Genomic DNA, 18,030 nt, shown 5'->3' with positions numbered 1-18,030 from the left:
CTCTGGAGTGTTCCACTGCACTGTAGGGGGCGATATAGCTATTTTGAACAGTCACATTTACAGTTAACTTAGTGACAGATTGCAATACACTCCAGGAACTATAGGGGGCGATACCCCAGCCACTTTTAAGGGAGCCTGCAAAACCTGCAGTAGCAAATGCTACTGAGTGCTGATTGGCGAAAGGTCACATGTATCAAACCACACACACACACACACACACACACACACACACACACACACACATATATACACACACACACACACACACACACACACACACACACACACAATGAGCCTATGTCTCATAAGGCACCTCAACCTGACCATGGGTTTCTGATGAGCTCCAGTCTATGAACACTGCATTATATTTATATATATATGAGCAAGAGAGAGAGAGAGAGAGAGAGTCACTGTGAAAGTATTTGAGCCTGATGACCTCATGACTGATGCCAAATCCTCATTGGTCAGTTTTATTTGATTGTTATGAGCAGATCTGCTGGAATCTCTGCTTTCAATGCTATTAAATACTAAACATGGAGTCATTCCTGGCTGCAGAATCACACACACACACACACACACACACACACACACACACACACACACACACACGTGTGAAGATTCTCAGTAAAAGCCACTGTCTGTCTGTATCTGAAGTAGCTGGACGGTTTAGGGGGAGCAGTCAGAAGCTCCCGTTGCGACACTGAGTTTAAGTGCGAGTGATGAGCTAACGTTCTGGACGGGTCCATTCGGGAAGATGCCGTCACTCTGTGGCCTCTGATCTTTTGTCCAAAAACACAAGTTACGGCCAGAACTCTCGAAGAAAAATTCACAGCAGGGCTTGGAGAAGTGGGGAAAGGCCGAGACTTTCTCTATATTAGCGTTTTAAACCCTGAAGATCATCAAGACCCTCCAACATTCACTGTGAAAAGGAGAAGATCCTTTTGGACTTTTGGAGGTTCTTCAGTTTGAAACGGTGGAGGAGCCTTTGGAGGAGTGCTTTGAGGAACCTTCAGGGTACAGCTGGGAAAGCTGTACCTTGAAGGTTCCTCAAAGCACCCTAAGAGACTCCTCCACAGTTTTAAACTGAAGAACCTCTGATGATATGATATTTTATGATATTGTGATAAATTCTGTTATGGTAATAAAAAATAACCTTTTCTAAGCATATGGAGGAGACTGATCAGCTACAGGTTTTATTATTAACTGTTAATTAGATGAAGAGCTTGTATCATGATGAATATTGTGATATAGTATTTTTACCATATCGCCCACTTTAAGGAACCTTCCAAAAAATAATTCTGAAAGCACCTTAAGAGGCTCCTCCACAGGATCTTTGACCTTTAACAGTGTAGCATGACCATGGGGGATAGGTATGGCATAACCATGGAGATGGTACTCTTACTATAATTATAGAAACGGGGATATGGCGTAACTATGGAAATGGGATGCTTCAGGACCACTGCAATGGGTGCAATATAACTATGGAAAGATGTATGGTATTGCCATGGAAATGGCAGTAGCGTAACCATGGAAATGTGTTACTGTAACTGTAGAAATGAGCAGTATAATATAAATGAGTAAATACAACTAGAAAGGAGTATGGCATAACCTTAAAAATGGGTACAGTGTAACCATGGGAATCGGGTGTTACTGTAACTAAATAGATGGGTGTATCGTGACCTTTGAAATGGGTATAACAATCACGGAAAACGATATGGCATAACCATGGCAATGGGTGTAAAATAACCATGGAAATGGATATAGAAATAGATATGGCATAAGCTTGGAAATGGATATAGTGTAACTACGGAAATGGATATAGTGTAACTATGGAAATGGAACTAGTGTAAATATGGAAATGGGTGTTAAAGTAACCATAGAAATGGGTATGGCATAACCATGGAAATGGATGTAGTGTAACTATGGAAATGAATATAGTGTAACTACGGAAATACGTTACTGTTACTGTAGAATTGGGTGTAGCTTAACTATATAAATAAGTACAGCATTTGGTGTAGAAATTGGTGTAGCGTAACCATGGAAATGAAAGTTACAGTAACTACAGAAATAGGTCTGGCATAACCATGGAAATTGTCGTTATTGTAATTATAGAACTGGGTGTCTCTCAATCACTGAAATTAGTGTAATATAACTATAGAAATAAGTATGGCATAACCATGGAGATTGGTGTTACTGCAATTATAGAAACAGGATGCAGCGGGTGTTACTGTAACCATAGGGATGGGTGTGTCATGACCATTGAAATGGGTATAGCATAACCATGGAAATATGTTACCGTTACTGCAGAATTGGGTGTAGCTTAACCATATAATTAAGTATAACAAACATAGAAAATGGTGTAGCGTAACCATGGAAATGAATGTTACAGTAACTACAGAAATAAGTATGACATAACCATAGAGACGGGTGTTATTGTAATTATAGGAATGGGGATGTAGCGTAGTGTAGTAATTATGTAGATGTAGTAATTATGTAGATGGGTGTATTGTGACCAACTGAAAAGGATGGATGCAATAAAAACATGGGAAGAGGTACGACATAACCATGAAAATTGGTGTTACAGGAACTACAGAAATGGGTAGACTATGAAAATTGGTCATTGTAACTATAGAACTTGGTGTATCATGACCATAGAAATGGGTGTATGGCATGACTATGGAATCATGGAAATGGATGTAGCGTAACTACGGAAATACGTTACTGTAACTGTAGAAATGGGTGTAGCTGAACTATCCAACTGAGTATAGCATAACTATAGAGGTAGGCATGGCGTAACCATAAAAATGGGTGCACCGTAACCATGGAGACAGGTGCAACTACGGAAATAGATGTAACATAACCATGGAAGAAATGTGGTGTAACCATAGCAGCGGGTGTTACTGTAACTATAGAAATAGGTGCACCAGAAAAATGGAAATCCCAGTAAGACATGGACATTTACCAGCACAATTCCTGGAAAATTCCTAGAAAGCTCAGAGACTTTTCACAGGAATAAAACTGCCTATAGAATTAGCTGCTAACTGAGGCTATCTTCCAGCGTAAGACTAGCCTTCTGTGTGATGGCTCTGTGTGTATGTGTGTGTGTGTGTGTGTGTGTGTGTGTGTGTGTGCATTACTTAGCATCTTCTATTAGACAGTGTGTCGTCAGTCTCTCTGGTTCGGTCCCAAACCACCATGCTCTTGTTGTAATCGCTCGCTAATTGCCTGTAACTCGCGGCGGCAGTGAGCTAAGCAGGGCCCACGCCAACTCTGAATTAGGCCTGAATTACAGAGCGCAATCTAGTGCCTCATAAAAGCCCATTCTGACCAAACTGACCACATGAGCTCACTGCTATTTTAATGCCTGCAAGCATGGGAAGCAGGCTGTTACATATTTAGCGGCTAATGCGTAACAGCCGGCTTCGCATGCTTGTGTACGGGGGCTGGCAGGCAGCGATCAGGTTTAATGATGTTTTTAATTCTAATTTTAGGACAATGTCAGCAGGCAGGTATAAAACAATTAGAAAAAAGCAAGGGTACTGACGCTCTCCGCCAACAGAGGGCGATGTTGAGCTAGGGTAGATGAGAGCTTACGGTTTGATGATGTCTATATTTACTGCTTATGTGGTTTCTGACACACAGTGTCAGTGCATGACACACTGTGGTCTTTAAACATAGACTGAATTACATCACATACCTAAAAACAGTAGTAGCAACCTGAAGCTAGCTTTTGGCTGTACTTTAGTCCATGTTTATTGAGAACAGTGAGTCATACAGTGACAGAAACCACATTGTCAAGCCTGTTAGAGATACTTAAAGGGGAATTCCACCAATATGCCACCAGTAGACCAACAATTCTGGACACTTTGCTAGTTTGAGATGGAAACAGTCTTCCAGAATGGAGGTTTGGTGGGAAACTCAAATTTAGGATTTCAAATTTAGGCCAAAATCTTATCTTCCGACCTCTGGTGGAACCATTTGTTTGGTGGAACAGTCTCTCAGGCATCAGGCAGTGTCTTCATAACCATCTGGTTTCATAACTGTGAGAGAGCTTTTAGAGCTTCAGACGTGTGAACAATTCTGGCTCTCCAGAGTTCCTCAAGAATGGAGCATTTCACACCAAACCTCGGTGGTTTTACCTCCAGCCCTGGTATTGTGGAGGTCCACTGCTCTGCATTGTTTGTTTCCCCTGCTTTAAAGGAAAAGCAGAGGGCCTCCAGACCAGGATTGTGGTCTTGGTGACCACTAGTCCATGTTTATAGAGAACAGTGAGTCATACAATGCCAGAAACCACATCATCAAGCCTGTTAGGGATACTGGAAGTGGAATTCCACCAATATGCCACCAATAGACCAACAATTCTGGATACTTTGCTAGTCTGAGATGGAAACAGTCTTCCAGAATTGAGGTTTGGAGGGAAACTCGGATTTCTTCACAGGGGATTTCAAATTTAGGCCAAAATCTTATCTTCCGACCCCAAATGGTGGAACCATTTGGTTTAATAACTATGAGGGAGCTTTTAGAGCTTCAGACTTGTGAACAATTCTGGCTCAATTCTAGCGTTTCACACCAAACCCACCTCGGTGGTTTTACCTCCAACCCTGGTATTGTGGAGGTCCACTGCTCTGCATTGTTTGTTTCCCCTGCTTTACAGTAAAGGCAGAGGGCCTCCAGACCAGGATTGTGGTCATGGTGACCACTAGTCCATGTTTATAGAGACCAGTGATTCACACAGCACCAGAAACCACATATTTAACCCCGTCAGAGATTACTGAACACCTCCACATGGTTTGAGGACAGTGCGTAATGATTGTACGTGAGTTAGCACCACGCAGATTCTTACTGAGTTGCTACATCAGCCTCAAGCGTGAAGCTAAAGACACCGAATGACCTGGATGATGATCTACTCAAACCCAGCAGCTTCAGATCTGACCTAAAACAGGCGGCCACGTAAGGCTAGATGTGCCGAGAGTGACTGCAAGGGTTTGACTCACTGTTCGCCAGTGTGTTTAGTCTGAGACGGTCCGTCTCGGACAGTACACCGTCCAGCTTTCCGGAGGGAGTGTGAGGAATATCGGCGAGGGCTTTAATTGAGCGAGACGGCGCTAAATCACACTCATGCTCTTCTCTACTCAACAAATGAGTCGCAAAATCAGAGCAGGTGAGGCCCATCACCTCTGTGTAAACAACAGAAGAGCTCACGGCACCCCGGCGGGCATGTGAAGTCCTGCCGCTCTGCGCTGCTGCTGCCGCCGTCGTCGCAGCGGCTCATCCAGAGAGGCTGGAACGCTGGAGATCTGGGGCCGAGCCAAAGAACCCGAAGAAAAGCCCCGAATAAAAAAACAGAACAAAAAACTTCCATCCTTGCGTCAACGCGAAGATTTAGCTGTGGCACGGCCCTGTCAGTTTCCATGACGACAGACATCACCAAAATCCGAGCTCGGAGTGTTTGTTTGGGCAACAGCCGCATTCCGAATCCCAAAAAAAAAGCAACATTCCGATGCCGAGTCCTAATTTGAAACTTGGCAAAACGGGAGGCTACAGAGCTTTTCTTTGCTACTTGTTGCAGCAGAAGGACATCGGATGACCTCTTTCCAGAGCTGAGGGTCAGAAGCTACAGTTCTGCACAAGCTACGGCGACGTTAAGCCCAACGTGTCTCGCAGACGTAAAAAAAAGAAAGGTTCCTACATGGTTCTTTGCTTGGGCATGTAAATCTAGGGAGAGATCCTTACCTGTAGTTAGTGTGTAGTGTCTCCTGCAAGCATGTAGAGCCTCACTCATGTCGCTACAGTTCAAAACGATGGGTGGTCATGGGTGGTTATGATGGCGTCATAAGTCTTGGGGACAATAATGCTAGCCTCCCCATTCCAAGATACTGGTGGCATCAAGCTAAAGGTAAAGTCGGTGGAAGCAGGTGGGATTGTGGTACGGCCCTGTCAGTTTCCATGACGACAGACACCGGATGAACTCTTTCCAGAGCTGAAGGTCAGAAGCTATGACGACATTAAGCTCAACTACGTGGAGAACCTTCTGCTAGACTTTACATTTTGCGGCCTTAAAAATGGGTGTAACAGAACCTGTAGTTAGTGTGTAGTGTCTCCTGCAAGCGTGTAGAGCCTCACTCATGTTGCTACAGCTCAAAACGATGGGTGGTGCTTCACAAGTCTTGAGGAAGAACGTGCTTCATGCTTCATGGTGGCATCAAGCAAAAGGTAAAGTCGGTGAAAGCAGGTGAATTGGGCATGACTAATGGGCATGAGTTGTTGGGGAATGGCAGTGTCGCTCGGGGGTAACCTAGGCCACGAGTTAGACCTGTAGACAGGAAAGTGATTTTAGCAGCATTCTGTGAAGCTTATGCAACCAACATTTGACAGCAGCTACGTTACGGAAGCATGGGAGGACCTCGGGAGTTGTTGAAGCCACTGTAATACTGCTGTGTGCCTTTTTTTTTGCCTCCCCCCCCCCCACCCCACCCCCTCACACTGGAACTGCACTTGGGACAAGAGCTTCTGGACACAGCCAGGAGAAGCTGGTCGGTTGTTTCTCGGGACGCTCTGAAGGCTTTGCTCCGGTATGTGGGAATGTGCCGAAGGTTCGCTGGAGTCCTTTGTCGTACGGCCAGAATCGTCCCTGTTAGTGCACTGACAAATCGGCTTGAGTGCCGCGGCATCACAAAGGCAGGCACCTCCGAGTCTATGCCCTTTAAGGGAGGATCTGCTCTGCAGGAGAGCGACCGAGTCGTCATGACAACCAGCCGCCCGCTGCTTGAGGCTGCTTGCCCTATTGGAAGACAGCCTCTAGTATGGAAACACAATGGCTCAAAAACCTTTCTTTCGTCAGGCTAACTGATGAGTGGAATGAGTGGAGTGAGCTGTAGACATCAGGGCTCTCTGCCCCAGGCTTTACCTTTAAGGCTTTCTGAGCTGCATCACTGGAGCCAATTGCAATAAGCCCTGGTCCTGCCATACTGCAGAAACTCTTCAGGTGCAGACCGTCCAGTACAGGCACAGTGGACACAGCGTAGTCCTGCAACAGAAAGACACACATACAGTCTATAAAACTCATCATCCTATTGGATAGCAGGAGGTGCTAAGAGGATGTAATGGAATATGAAGATATTATTGGGAATGTCTGCATCTGTTAGAACCGGTTATAACACATAGAGGTCACTAGAGGTCGCCAATTCTGTTACATCACCCAAAAGATGCTCAAACTAGCTAGAACATTTTTAATGGTGCGAAAGTAGAAAAAACATCCAAGAAACGAAGCTCGCTTTCACACGAATGCCCTCTTAGCACGCCAACAGTCTTCAGGGCTAAAAGACTTCTGTAAGCAGCTCGGAGGCATTTTCCTCAGATAAGCTACGAAGTTTCCGTAAACATTAGGGCTAATGGCGGACAAAGCACGCAGCGATAAGGAAACCGAACCATTTCAAAGCACTTCTGAGCACAAACATCCATTTCCTGCTCATTTACTGAATGTCATCTGTGTTATTAGCATATTAGCGAAGAATGCCCTGCCGTTGGCCTGGCCTTCTGTCTTTCATTCAGAAAAATCAAAGATCTCTCTATCTGCAGACCGGACGCTCCAAAATGAAGATGATCTGGGAGATGGCGAAGAAATGCTCCCACTGAGGCGTGGATCGAGGCGAACTGAAACTGAATCGTAATATAAACGTTTATTTAAAAAAAATAGTGGTCATTGCCGGACCCACTGTTACTGTTGGTTTGTTGGTTTGACCAATATCCAAACTCACAATACCTATATTAGTAAAAAATAATGACAGTAATAGTACATAATCAGCTTTAGTATTTATTAACCCTCATTTAACTAACTTTAGCTCTGAAGAACCTACTGACAAAAGTATTGGGACACCACATACATTCATAGATTCTTCTAAAATCAAGGATTTATCCTGCTTTTGTTGGAGTAACTGTCTCTACTGCCCAGGGAATAAGAAGAGTTTCTACTAGATTTTGGAGAAGCACTCCAGGAGAACACAGTTCCACTGCTCCACAGCTCAATGCTGGGGGGCTTTATACCCCTCTACCCACACCTGGCATTATTAGGCAGCATGGCGCCAATAGGTTCATGATGTTTATCTGCTCCCGCAGAGAGTCCTATTCCATTGGCAGTACTTTTCCACAGGGACTAGACATGCTGTGTGTTTTTGTGCATTTGCACGTGTGTGTCAGCAATGAGTACAAATTAAAGTAGCTAAATGCATTCAATAGAAGGAGTGTCCACAAATATTTGGACATATCGTGTATAAAATTGGCCATTGTATGCAAGCATCTAAAGGGGCAGTCATAACCATCATTACTTCTGCTCTGAACACGCCTACTCGTCTCCCACAGTATCTGTAGAGCAAGATATCCCGATATGAAGAGTAATATTACCTTCATGTAAGAGATGATGCCTCTTAAAGGTGGGAAAAATGATAATATTAGAAAGTATTCTGAGGAGCATACACAAGAGGGGGAGCTGTTTGTTTGTCCAGCTGTGGTTCCTCATATTGCACATATAGTCTCCAGGAACTCCACTGTTGTTGATATTAAACATCCATCAACATCAGAAAACCAAAGATCATAAGCTTACATTTGCTTAAATAAGATGCTGAGCAACCCACCTTAAACGCATCTGCCAGGATCTCTGCCCCTCTGCGATTGGTCCTCTTGGATAAACCCACAAAGAACTCTCTACCTACAGAGAGAAGCACACATTCCCATGCTATTACAGTCAGCTTGTCTATTCAGGAATGAAGGGACACTGAAGCAGCACTAACATTATTAGTACTTCTTCAGTCAGACAACTGCCTGCCTTGTGGATCCTTGGCATGATTTCTCAGATAGGTGCATCACTTAGCCCTAAAGTGAGGCTTGTGTATCAGAAATGACCGTTACTATGTCTTCATAGTAGGCAGCCCTGAACGTTCGCCATCAATAGATCATCAATAGACGCTGCAGAACTGGAAGGAAACAAGAAGAAAGTTGGATTTCTGACTTAAAGATAACCACAGACGCCGACCTAGGACTTTGACCTACTGTTATTCAATTCTTAAGGCCTCAGTAAGAATATGTCTCTCTATCCAAGGCTACAATTGACATGTCCAGTGGTGGCACATTCTGTGAGCTCTGACATTTTAGCCTGTGAGCTTTTTTTCTTGTGGAGAACGTGGTGAGGAACCCATGGTCTTCAGAGAATCTGGCTGCACATCTTCTCACAGGCTGCAATCATACGAAACTACGAGACTATTTCGAGAGTTCCTCAGAATTTGGAAGATCTTGATGACCTGCTCACGTTGCTATTTTTTAATTACCTAAAGGATCTTCTTCCCACTCATTTCTCACCACCAACAGAAACCAGAAACCCTCCATTGTGGTTAGACTTCTCTTCCCAACACAGAGCTGCAACTTCACACTGGGGTTTAATCTGATGATGCCACCACTCATCATCACAAAGACTTCCTCTCTTCTCCTCGTTTGACTTGCGCTATCTTGCTGGAACATCCCGTCTCTGTTCTGAGGGTTGGATTCCCTCAGAAGCTGAAGGAACTTGTGGGAAACTATGTGTATAAGAAGTAGATCTATGCAATCCCTTTTTACTGCTGGTGTACACTGTAATTATAGGAGTCTTGAATTACAGGGGTTCCTTGTGAATGTGCTATTATCTTGTACATCAGGAAAAGACCCACTTTGAGGGCCAGAGGTCATATACCTTCTCAGCTTCAGCTCCAATATATATAATCTGAGGTGTAATTAATGTTAAATATTAATGAGAGATGTCTAAAAGGGTCCAGACAACCCTTGGAATCATCATCATCATCACTGAACGCCTTCTGCTGATCACCACCTGATCTTCAGCTCCACACCCTGCTTGCATGATCTCCATAGGAAAACAGTGCCAATGGGTGAGGATGCTCTGGAGCAGCCTCATATGACCCAATGGTCATCATACCCAATGCCAGGTGTGGGCTAGAGGGGTTTAAAGCTCCCCAGAATTGAGCTGTGTTCTCTGGAATGATGGTGGTGGAGCTCCATCCAGTACTTTTAGGATGATTTAGTGTTAGCTCTTGTGACTGAAAGCAATCAAATCAAAATTCTCCTCACTGCAATGTTGTAGTTTTCCCTTGGTTTCAGAAGAAACGCTGGATAAGTGTCGTCCAACTGTTGGATGTGAATGCACGCCATGTGGGGTTGGTTGCCACAAGCTTGAGCTTTCATTAGATCTGGGTTTGACGGATCTCTGAGCCACAGTGGAACGCGTGACAACCAACCCTGTGTAACCCTGCTTGTATACATCATCACACTGACCTGAAGCCAGCCGATGCGGATTCCTACGGTCAACTGCTGCAACAGGCAGATGGCCTTCATTCTCATATTTAAGCACTAATCTCCATCTAGCAATGACATCAAGCGGCACTGTGATCAATAATCTTCGTGCATTATGTGTTTGCTAGCATGGCCAACTTGCGTACTGGTAAATGTCATGCATTTGCGCTGCTAAACTGTTTTAATAAGGTTTCATTTCTGGGTTTGGAGTAAAGATTAGCCCCGGATTAGAATAAAAGCCTCGGAACGGCCCTTAAGACGCAACACAGCGGGTGGAGCACGGCTGCCAAATGTTTTACAAATGAGATATTAGCTCTGCTAAAGCCAAGAGGAAGTGTTTCTCCCGCCGCCATGTGAAACTCATCTGAACCTAGAGAGGCTGCAGAAATCTGTGAGCCAAACGTCTACAAACTCAATTAGGTGTTCTTCACCATGTTTCCAGAGCTAATCAGTGACCTATATTCAATACACGCAACAAACTGAGATAAATGTAAATTATAAACACTGAGAGAGAGAGAGAGAGAGAGAGAGAGCAGGAGGGGGAAGGTGGAGACAAGAAGAAACCGTCCTGCTTTTTCCTTCTTCTCAGCATCTAGGATTCAGCTGAAAGCAGTAAGAGGCAGTAAGTTCTAGTATAAACCTATAAACCAATAAACCTCCATCTATTGGGTGATGGATGAGAAGGTGGCTATATGGATGGATGGATGGATGGATGGATGAATGGATAGATGGGTGGGTGGATGGGTGGTTGGATGGATGGATGGATGGATGGGTGGATGGATGGATGGATGGATGGATGGGTGGATGGGCGAATGGATGGATGGATGGGTGGACAGGTGAGTGGGTGGATAGATGGATAAATGGATGGATGGATGGATAGGTGGGTGGCTGGATGGATGGATAGATGGGTGGGTGGATGGGTGGTTGGATGGATGGATGGATGGATGGGTGAGTGGATGGGCGAATGGATGGATGGATGGGTGGATAGGAGAGTGGGTGGATAGATGGATAAATGGATGGATGGATGGATAGATGGATGGATGGGTGGGTTGGATGGTGGGTGGATAGAAGAATGGATGGATAGATGGATGGATGGGTGGGTTGGAAGGGAGTGTTGGAGGGTGGATGGATGTGAGGGTGTGTTGGTGGATGGATGGATGGATGGATGGGTGGATGGTTGGATAGGTGGGTGGTTGGATGGATGGATGGGTGGGTGGATGGGTGAATGGATGGATGGATGGATGGGTGGGTGGATGGATAGATGGACGGATGGAAGGGTGGGATGGATGGGTGGGATGGAGGGTGGGTGGATGTGAGGGTGTGTGGGTGGACGGACGGACGGACGGATGGATGGGTGGATGGATGGGCGAATGGATGGACATATGGGTGGGTGCATGGGTAAGTGGGTGATGGACTTGGTGGATGGCTTAGTAGACATGTGGCTTGGCAGATGGTTGGTTGGTCGGTGGTTAGGTGTGTGGATGGATAGGTGGGTGGCTGGCTTGCTGGGTTGGCAGACGGCAGCAATCCAAACTCTGCTGGTACCTGTGAACAGAACATCTCCTCCATCCAGGGTAGCCGATTCGTCGGTCATCTCCACAATGTTCAGGTCTAGGTCAGTCAGTGCTTTCTTCATGGCTTCAGTCTGAAAGAGACACATAGCACAAGACATGAAAATCTACGCAGAAGTTGGTGGGTAGGTAAGTAAACCAGTAGGTACTGTAGGTAACAGTGGGTAGGTCTGTGGGTTAGCCAGATGGATGGGCTGGTAGGTTGGTTGGTAGGTAGGCAGGTAGGCAAGCTGGTAAGTGGGTGAGTGGCTAGGTAAGAAGGTAAATAGACGGGTAGGCAGGTCACTCCAATAGCTGCCACTGATGATGGCATAGTGGAAGCTGGTGAAGTTACATTATACTGAACCCACAGGCCAGCTCTGCTCAGTCCTCGTCTACCCATTACCCATTACTGACAGGGGTCCGGCCAAGCTGTGATTTCACTCACTGACATGAACACATGTACCTAATTGCCTTTTCCATGTTACTGTAGATACAGGGCTTCAGTTTAAGTGGCTTTACTGAGAGACAGAGCAGACGCTCCTCTCTCAGCCTTTCAGCCGCTGGTCCCGAGACAAAAAGATTACGTCTGTGTTTTTGGACAGCGTCGCTCCACATGACAGAATGTTACCAGCCCGTCCAAGATATCTGGATGACATCATCACTCGGGGCCACAGGGTGATGTCATTGCGAAAGGAAACATGTTAAAAGGCTTTTTTTTTTTACGAGGAAAGCGAAGCACAAGGAAGTGACCAACCCAGACAAAAATGAGTCGTAAAAAAAAGAGCCTGGGCAGAGAGATGCTCCAGCCTGTCCACTCTGGACGCAGGGGCCGGTCAGCCGATCAGCTGATCTTGATAGGTCACACATCTGTTGGGTCGTGTATGTGTGTGTGTGTGTGTGTGTGATTTTATAGGCCTGTTTTTGGCTGGTCTCGGGGGCCCTGATTTTACAGGAGCGGATCAGTGTTTCCACGGCGATATCTGGCGGTGAGGTCAGCGCGCTGCTAATCGAATGCTTCTGCTTCTGCTCACAACAAGCCAAGCATGAGGTCATACAGGTACTCTGCCATGGCAACTGCGAGGCCCCCCGGCTTCCTTTCTTAGATAATGCAAGACCACCCCGTCCACCAACACAAATAAAGCACAATCATGCATGTAATGGTGATTGTGCCCACCATACACACACAAACACACACCATAAAAGTGTGTGCAGCCAGGCCTGATACAGCCCCCCCACCCCACACACACCCTCCGCCACCCCCCCCCAGTTTTACTGTGACACTTTAATTCTGGCTCCATTTGCCAACAGAGGGAAAGGGGAAAAGAGAGAGAGAGAGAGAGAGAGAGAGGGTTACAAGCTCTTGCATACACAATCTAGCATCTTGCTATACAAACTACAGACTGATTACATGTCAGGGGCTTCGAGTGGTCCAGTGGACTAAGGCACGATGATCAGAGGATCACTGCCTCAAATCCTGGGTCATGCTGCTTGCCATCAGAAGACAGAGTCAGAAAGAGCACAAGTGGCCTTGCTTTCTCACCGTCTGTGTGTTGGGGGCTTTGCTAGTGATTCAACTAGGATTCACTCTCCAGAGATTCAAGACTCAACTGAGATTTACACTCGAGATTCAAGACTTGACTCAAATCTGAATTCTAGAGATTCAAGACTCAACTGAGATTCACACCCCAGAGATTCAAGACTCAACTAGGATTCACACCCCAAAGATTCAAGACTCAACTAGGATTCACTCTCCAGAGATTCAAGACTCAACTATTCATACTGGATATTAATGATATCAGAGCTTCATACTGGGTATTAATTCAAGACTCAACTGAGATTCACACCCCAGAGATTCAAGACTCAACTAGGATTCACACCCCAGAGATTCAAGACTCAACTGAGATTCACACCCCAGAGATTCAAGACTCAACTAGGATTCACACTCCAAAGATTCAAGACTCAACTGAGATTCATACTCCAAAGATTCAAGACTCAACTAGAATTCACACTCCAGAGATTCAAGACTCAACTAGGATTCACACCCCAGAGATTCAAGACTCAACTGAGATTCACACCCCAGAGATTCAAGACTCAACTGAGATTCACACCCCAGAGATTCAAGACTCAACTGAGATTCACACCCCAGAGATTTAAGACTCAACTAGGATTCACACTCCAGAGATTTAAGACTCAACTAGGATTCACACTCCAGAGATTTAAGACTCAACTAGGATTCCCACTCCAGAGATTTAAGACTCAACTAGGATTCACACTCCAGAGATTTAAGACTCTCGAATTTCAAGACTTGACTCAAATCTGAATTCGAGAGATTCAAGACTCAACTGAGATTCACACCCCAGAGATTCAAGACTCAACTGAGATTCACACCCCAGAGATTCAAGACTCAACTAGGATTCACACCCCAGAGATTCAAGACTCAACTAGGATTCACACCCCAGAGATTCAAGACTCAACTAGGATTCACACTCCAGAGATTCAAGACTCAACTAGAATTCACACTCCAAAGATTCAAGACTCAGACCTGCACTCCAGATACTCGAAACACAAATCTAACTTCAATCTCAAAGCCTGAAGAATCAACTCAGTCTCTAAACCTCTGAGACTCGAGACTCGCATCCTAGAGCCACAAGAAGCCGACCACCAACACTCTTCTCTAACTGACTTGACTCAGAGTCACTTTTGCAAGCAAGAGAAGCCATCAATGAAAATGTGACTTGAGGACGTGAGGGCTGACCGATCCATGTCCAGACAGTGTCCCTCTAAATCCTAACAAGGCTCCATTCTTCCTCTCAGTGAAGCAGCAGAAGAGGCTAACAGATAAGCAGACAGTGCTGAAGCTAAGTGCTGGGGCCCCGTGTAAAGTGGAGTACAGAGGCAAGACGCTAATTGCAGGGGCATTTATAAAGAGAGATGTGAGGGCAGAAGGAAAGCGCTTCACTGGGCTGTGCAGCGTTTGATTGACAGTGACCTCCCTCTCCGCCTGAGAGAGAAAAACAATTAGCGCAGCAGCCGCTCTCCTCCGCAGGGACTAGCAGAACACCACTCTAATTGGAACAAATGAAGCCTGATGCACCGTGCAGCAATACACTGCGCCACAAAAGCCTCTTTATCTGCTGCTGCCGACCATTAGGAGCAGCCTGTGTGTGTGTGTGTGTGTGTGTGTGTGTGTGTGTGTGTGTGTGTGTGTGTGAGTGTGTTTTCTAAAGTCTTGTTCACGGTTATTAGAACTTCATACTGGATATTAATGTTATTAGAGCTTCATACTGGATATTAATGTTATTAGAGCTTCATACTGGATATTAATGTTATTAGAACTTCATACTGGATATTAATGTTATTAGAGCTTCATACTGGATATTAATGATATCAGAGCTTCATACTGGATATTAATGTTATTAGAGCTTCATACTGGATATTAATGATATTAGAGCTTCATACTGGATATTAATGATATTAGAGCTTCATACTGGATATTAATGATATCAGAGCTTCATACTGGATATTAATGTTATTAGAGCTTCATACTGGATATTAATGATATTAGAGCTTCATACTGGTTATTAATGTTATTAGAGCTTCATACTGGATATTAATGTTATTAGAGCTTCATACTGGATATTATTGTTATTAGAGCTTCATACTGGATATTAATGATATTAGAGCTTCATACTGGTTATTAATGTTATTAGACCTTCATACTGGATATTAATGTTATTAGAGCTTCATACTGGATATTAATGATATCAGAGCTTCATACTGGATATTAATGTTATTAGAGCTTCATACTGGATATTATTGTTATTAGAGCTTCATACTGGATATTAATGTTATTAGAGCTTCATACTGGATATTATTGTTATTAGAGCTTCATACTGGTTATTAATGATATTAGAGCTTCATACTGGATATTAATGTTATTAGAGCTTCATACTGGATATTAATGATATTAGAGCTTTATACTGGATATTATTGTTATTAGAGCTTCATACTGGTTATTAATGATATTAGAGCTTCATACTGGTTATTAATGATATTAGAGCTTCATACTGGATATTAATGATATTAGAGCTTCAGTCTGAATGTTACAGAATCTGGTGTATAATCATATCAGCAGTGTACGCAACCACAGTAAGGCTAATGTGTGTATGTGTGTGGTAGGTTGTTGACGACCATCACCCTCCTACCCCTCCGCTTAACCTCTGAGCCTTGACCTCTCAAATCCCAACGAGGGTGTTCTCTGAGTATCCTGAAGGCTAGCTCCTGGCAAAGGTCAAAGGACAAGGTTCAAACATCACTCCAGGGCAAGCTGAGGTCACTGCTAACAGCCTGGCAGGACTTTGAAGAAGTATCACATTTCTCTCACTTCAGCAGGATGAGCCCCTTCTTCAGTTCCTCTCCTATTGACAACACAGTCACTGTCAATCACCTTCTGAAGGCTCTGCTTTTCATGTTTGCAATGATACAATAGATACAATACAATCAAGTCCATCACATGTCCTATAGTGTCCTGCAGTCTGTTGGAATGGCCTTGGGGACCATATGAACATTATAGAGCACTGCAAAGTTAGGAGACCCCTTTTTCTGGGGGACGTAAAGTGGGACTCTACAACATCACAGTGTTTTTCTAAGCTGATCAATCAGATCAAAGGTAAGGTCAGGCTAAACTACCAAGGATGAAGACAATAAAAAATCATATTGACGATTTTTTAGCTTTGACATCAATCAACTCCTATTTGCCAATAATGTATTAATAGGATACGCTGATTGTGTGCTCTCCCTGTCTCTGCACTCTGACAGCGCTACTACATCTTCCTCCATTCAAATATTGTTATTATTCATATCCGGAGACTGCCTGGGCTGCTGTTTCTGTGTAATCCAGTTTACAGACCAGGCATCAACAACGGATGAATACAGTCCGTTTTGACCTACACTGACCTCCTGCTTTTGTCCAGTCTGAGAGAGCACAGTTGGCAGTGCTCTCTCCAGGTGGGTAGATGGCGCTCTCTACCCTCATCACTTTTAAAGCAAACATTGGCCGGCACAGACATCTGTTAGCTGGTTCGGCGGAGCTGCGGACCCGGAGCTTTCCTCAGAGTGGGTCGGCCGCCTTGTCGGCAGCAGTTTGAAGAGAGGTGGTGGCTGACTTTGCGTGCATGCATGCATCGGAGGAGAACGGTGTTAAGTCCTTGCCCTCCTTGTGTCGGGAGCGTTGCTAGTGCTAGGGGGAGCTACAAACAGGTGGATTTACTGGCAGCACCAAACTGGAAGAAAAAGCCAGGGGGCCAGGGGGGCAACTTCCATTAGCTCTGCACCTTCTCCACTGTGCCTCAGTGTAGTCCTCTCATTGCATTCCACACTGTGAGCCCACTTAATCCCTGGAGTCTCTTCCAACTTCTGTCCCATCTCAGTGTCTCTCGTTCCCTGGACACGGTCCGCCAGGCTGAGAAATGCACCTGGCAATATGGGTACAGGAACACTCGTTGCCATTATCCTGCTAAGCAACCTGATCATGAAGAGCCCCTACCTCCCCCACCGCCTCCCACCCGATCACAGATTCCATTCTACCCAGCGTCCCCAGGGAAGGCCACTGCCGCTGGTGCCAAAGCTGGACAGGACTCCCTGCTGAGCTGTGCCCTGCTTTACAGCCTTCAACAATTGCCAGTAACCCTCCGCCCCCTTCCTCACTTCGCTCTCTCTCGGGTACATTCCTGCCATTCCACTTTGCAAGGGATTGCAGGGGCACAGAGAATAGATTTCACCCTCCCGCCACAAAGACAGTGAGACAGACAGAAAGAAAGAAAGAGGCAGGTTACGATAAATTATCTCGTGTAACTGTGTACGATACTGATGAAGTGTATCTGAGGCCTGCTCTAAAAGGGCTCCAGGGGAGAGAGATGAGGTGAGATAGAGGGAAAGGGACAGAAAGACGAGGGAGGGATATAGGGAGCAAACCCACCGGGCCCTCCGGCATTCCTGGCTTTGGATAAAGCTATAATTCAGTGCTCTTTAGGCAACGATTAAGAAAGGCCACCGCAGTGTTCGGTTTAGTGATTTTCCAACTAACTGTCCTCCCAGTCCCACTGCGAGACAATAGCAACACAAAGGGACTGCAATAGCCAGATTC

The 18,030-nt window shown here is 45.1% G+C and overlaps 1 protein-coding gene across 1 annotated transcript in view; it reads right to left on the bottom strand.

Moving 5' to 3' along the window:
• Window positions 1-18,030, bottom strand: part of ddah1 (dimethylarginine dimethylaminohydrolase 1) — a 62,618-nt gene that overhangs the window by 9,742 nt on the left and 34,846 nt on the right. The window contains exons 2-4 of the mRNA XM_072696251.1: window positions 11,878-11,977; window positions 8,631-8,704; window positions 6,908-7,027 (exon numbers count right to left, since the gene is read on the bottom strand). Of these exons, the coding sequence (XP_072552352.1) occupies window positions 6,908-7,027; window positions 8,631-8,704; window positions 11,878-11,977 (294 nt within the window). The remainder of the gene's footprint in view (window positions 1-6,907; window positions 7,028-8,630; window positions 8,705-11,877; window positions 11,978-18,030) is intronic.

Source organism: Salminus brasiliensis, chromosome 14 (genome assembly GCF_030463535.1).
Source record: "Salminus brasiliensis chromosome 14, fSalBra1.hap2, whole genome shotgun sequence".
Classification (NCBI taxonomy): domain Eukaryota; kingdom Metazoa; phylum Chordata; class Actinopteri; order Characiformes; family Bryconidae; genus Salminus; species Salminus brasiliensis.
The sequence above is the reverse complement of the archived record's forward strand: the minus strand, read 5'-3'. Positions and strand labels throughout refer to the sequence as shown.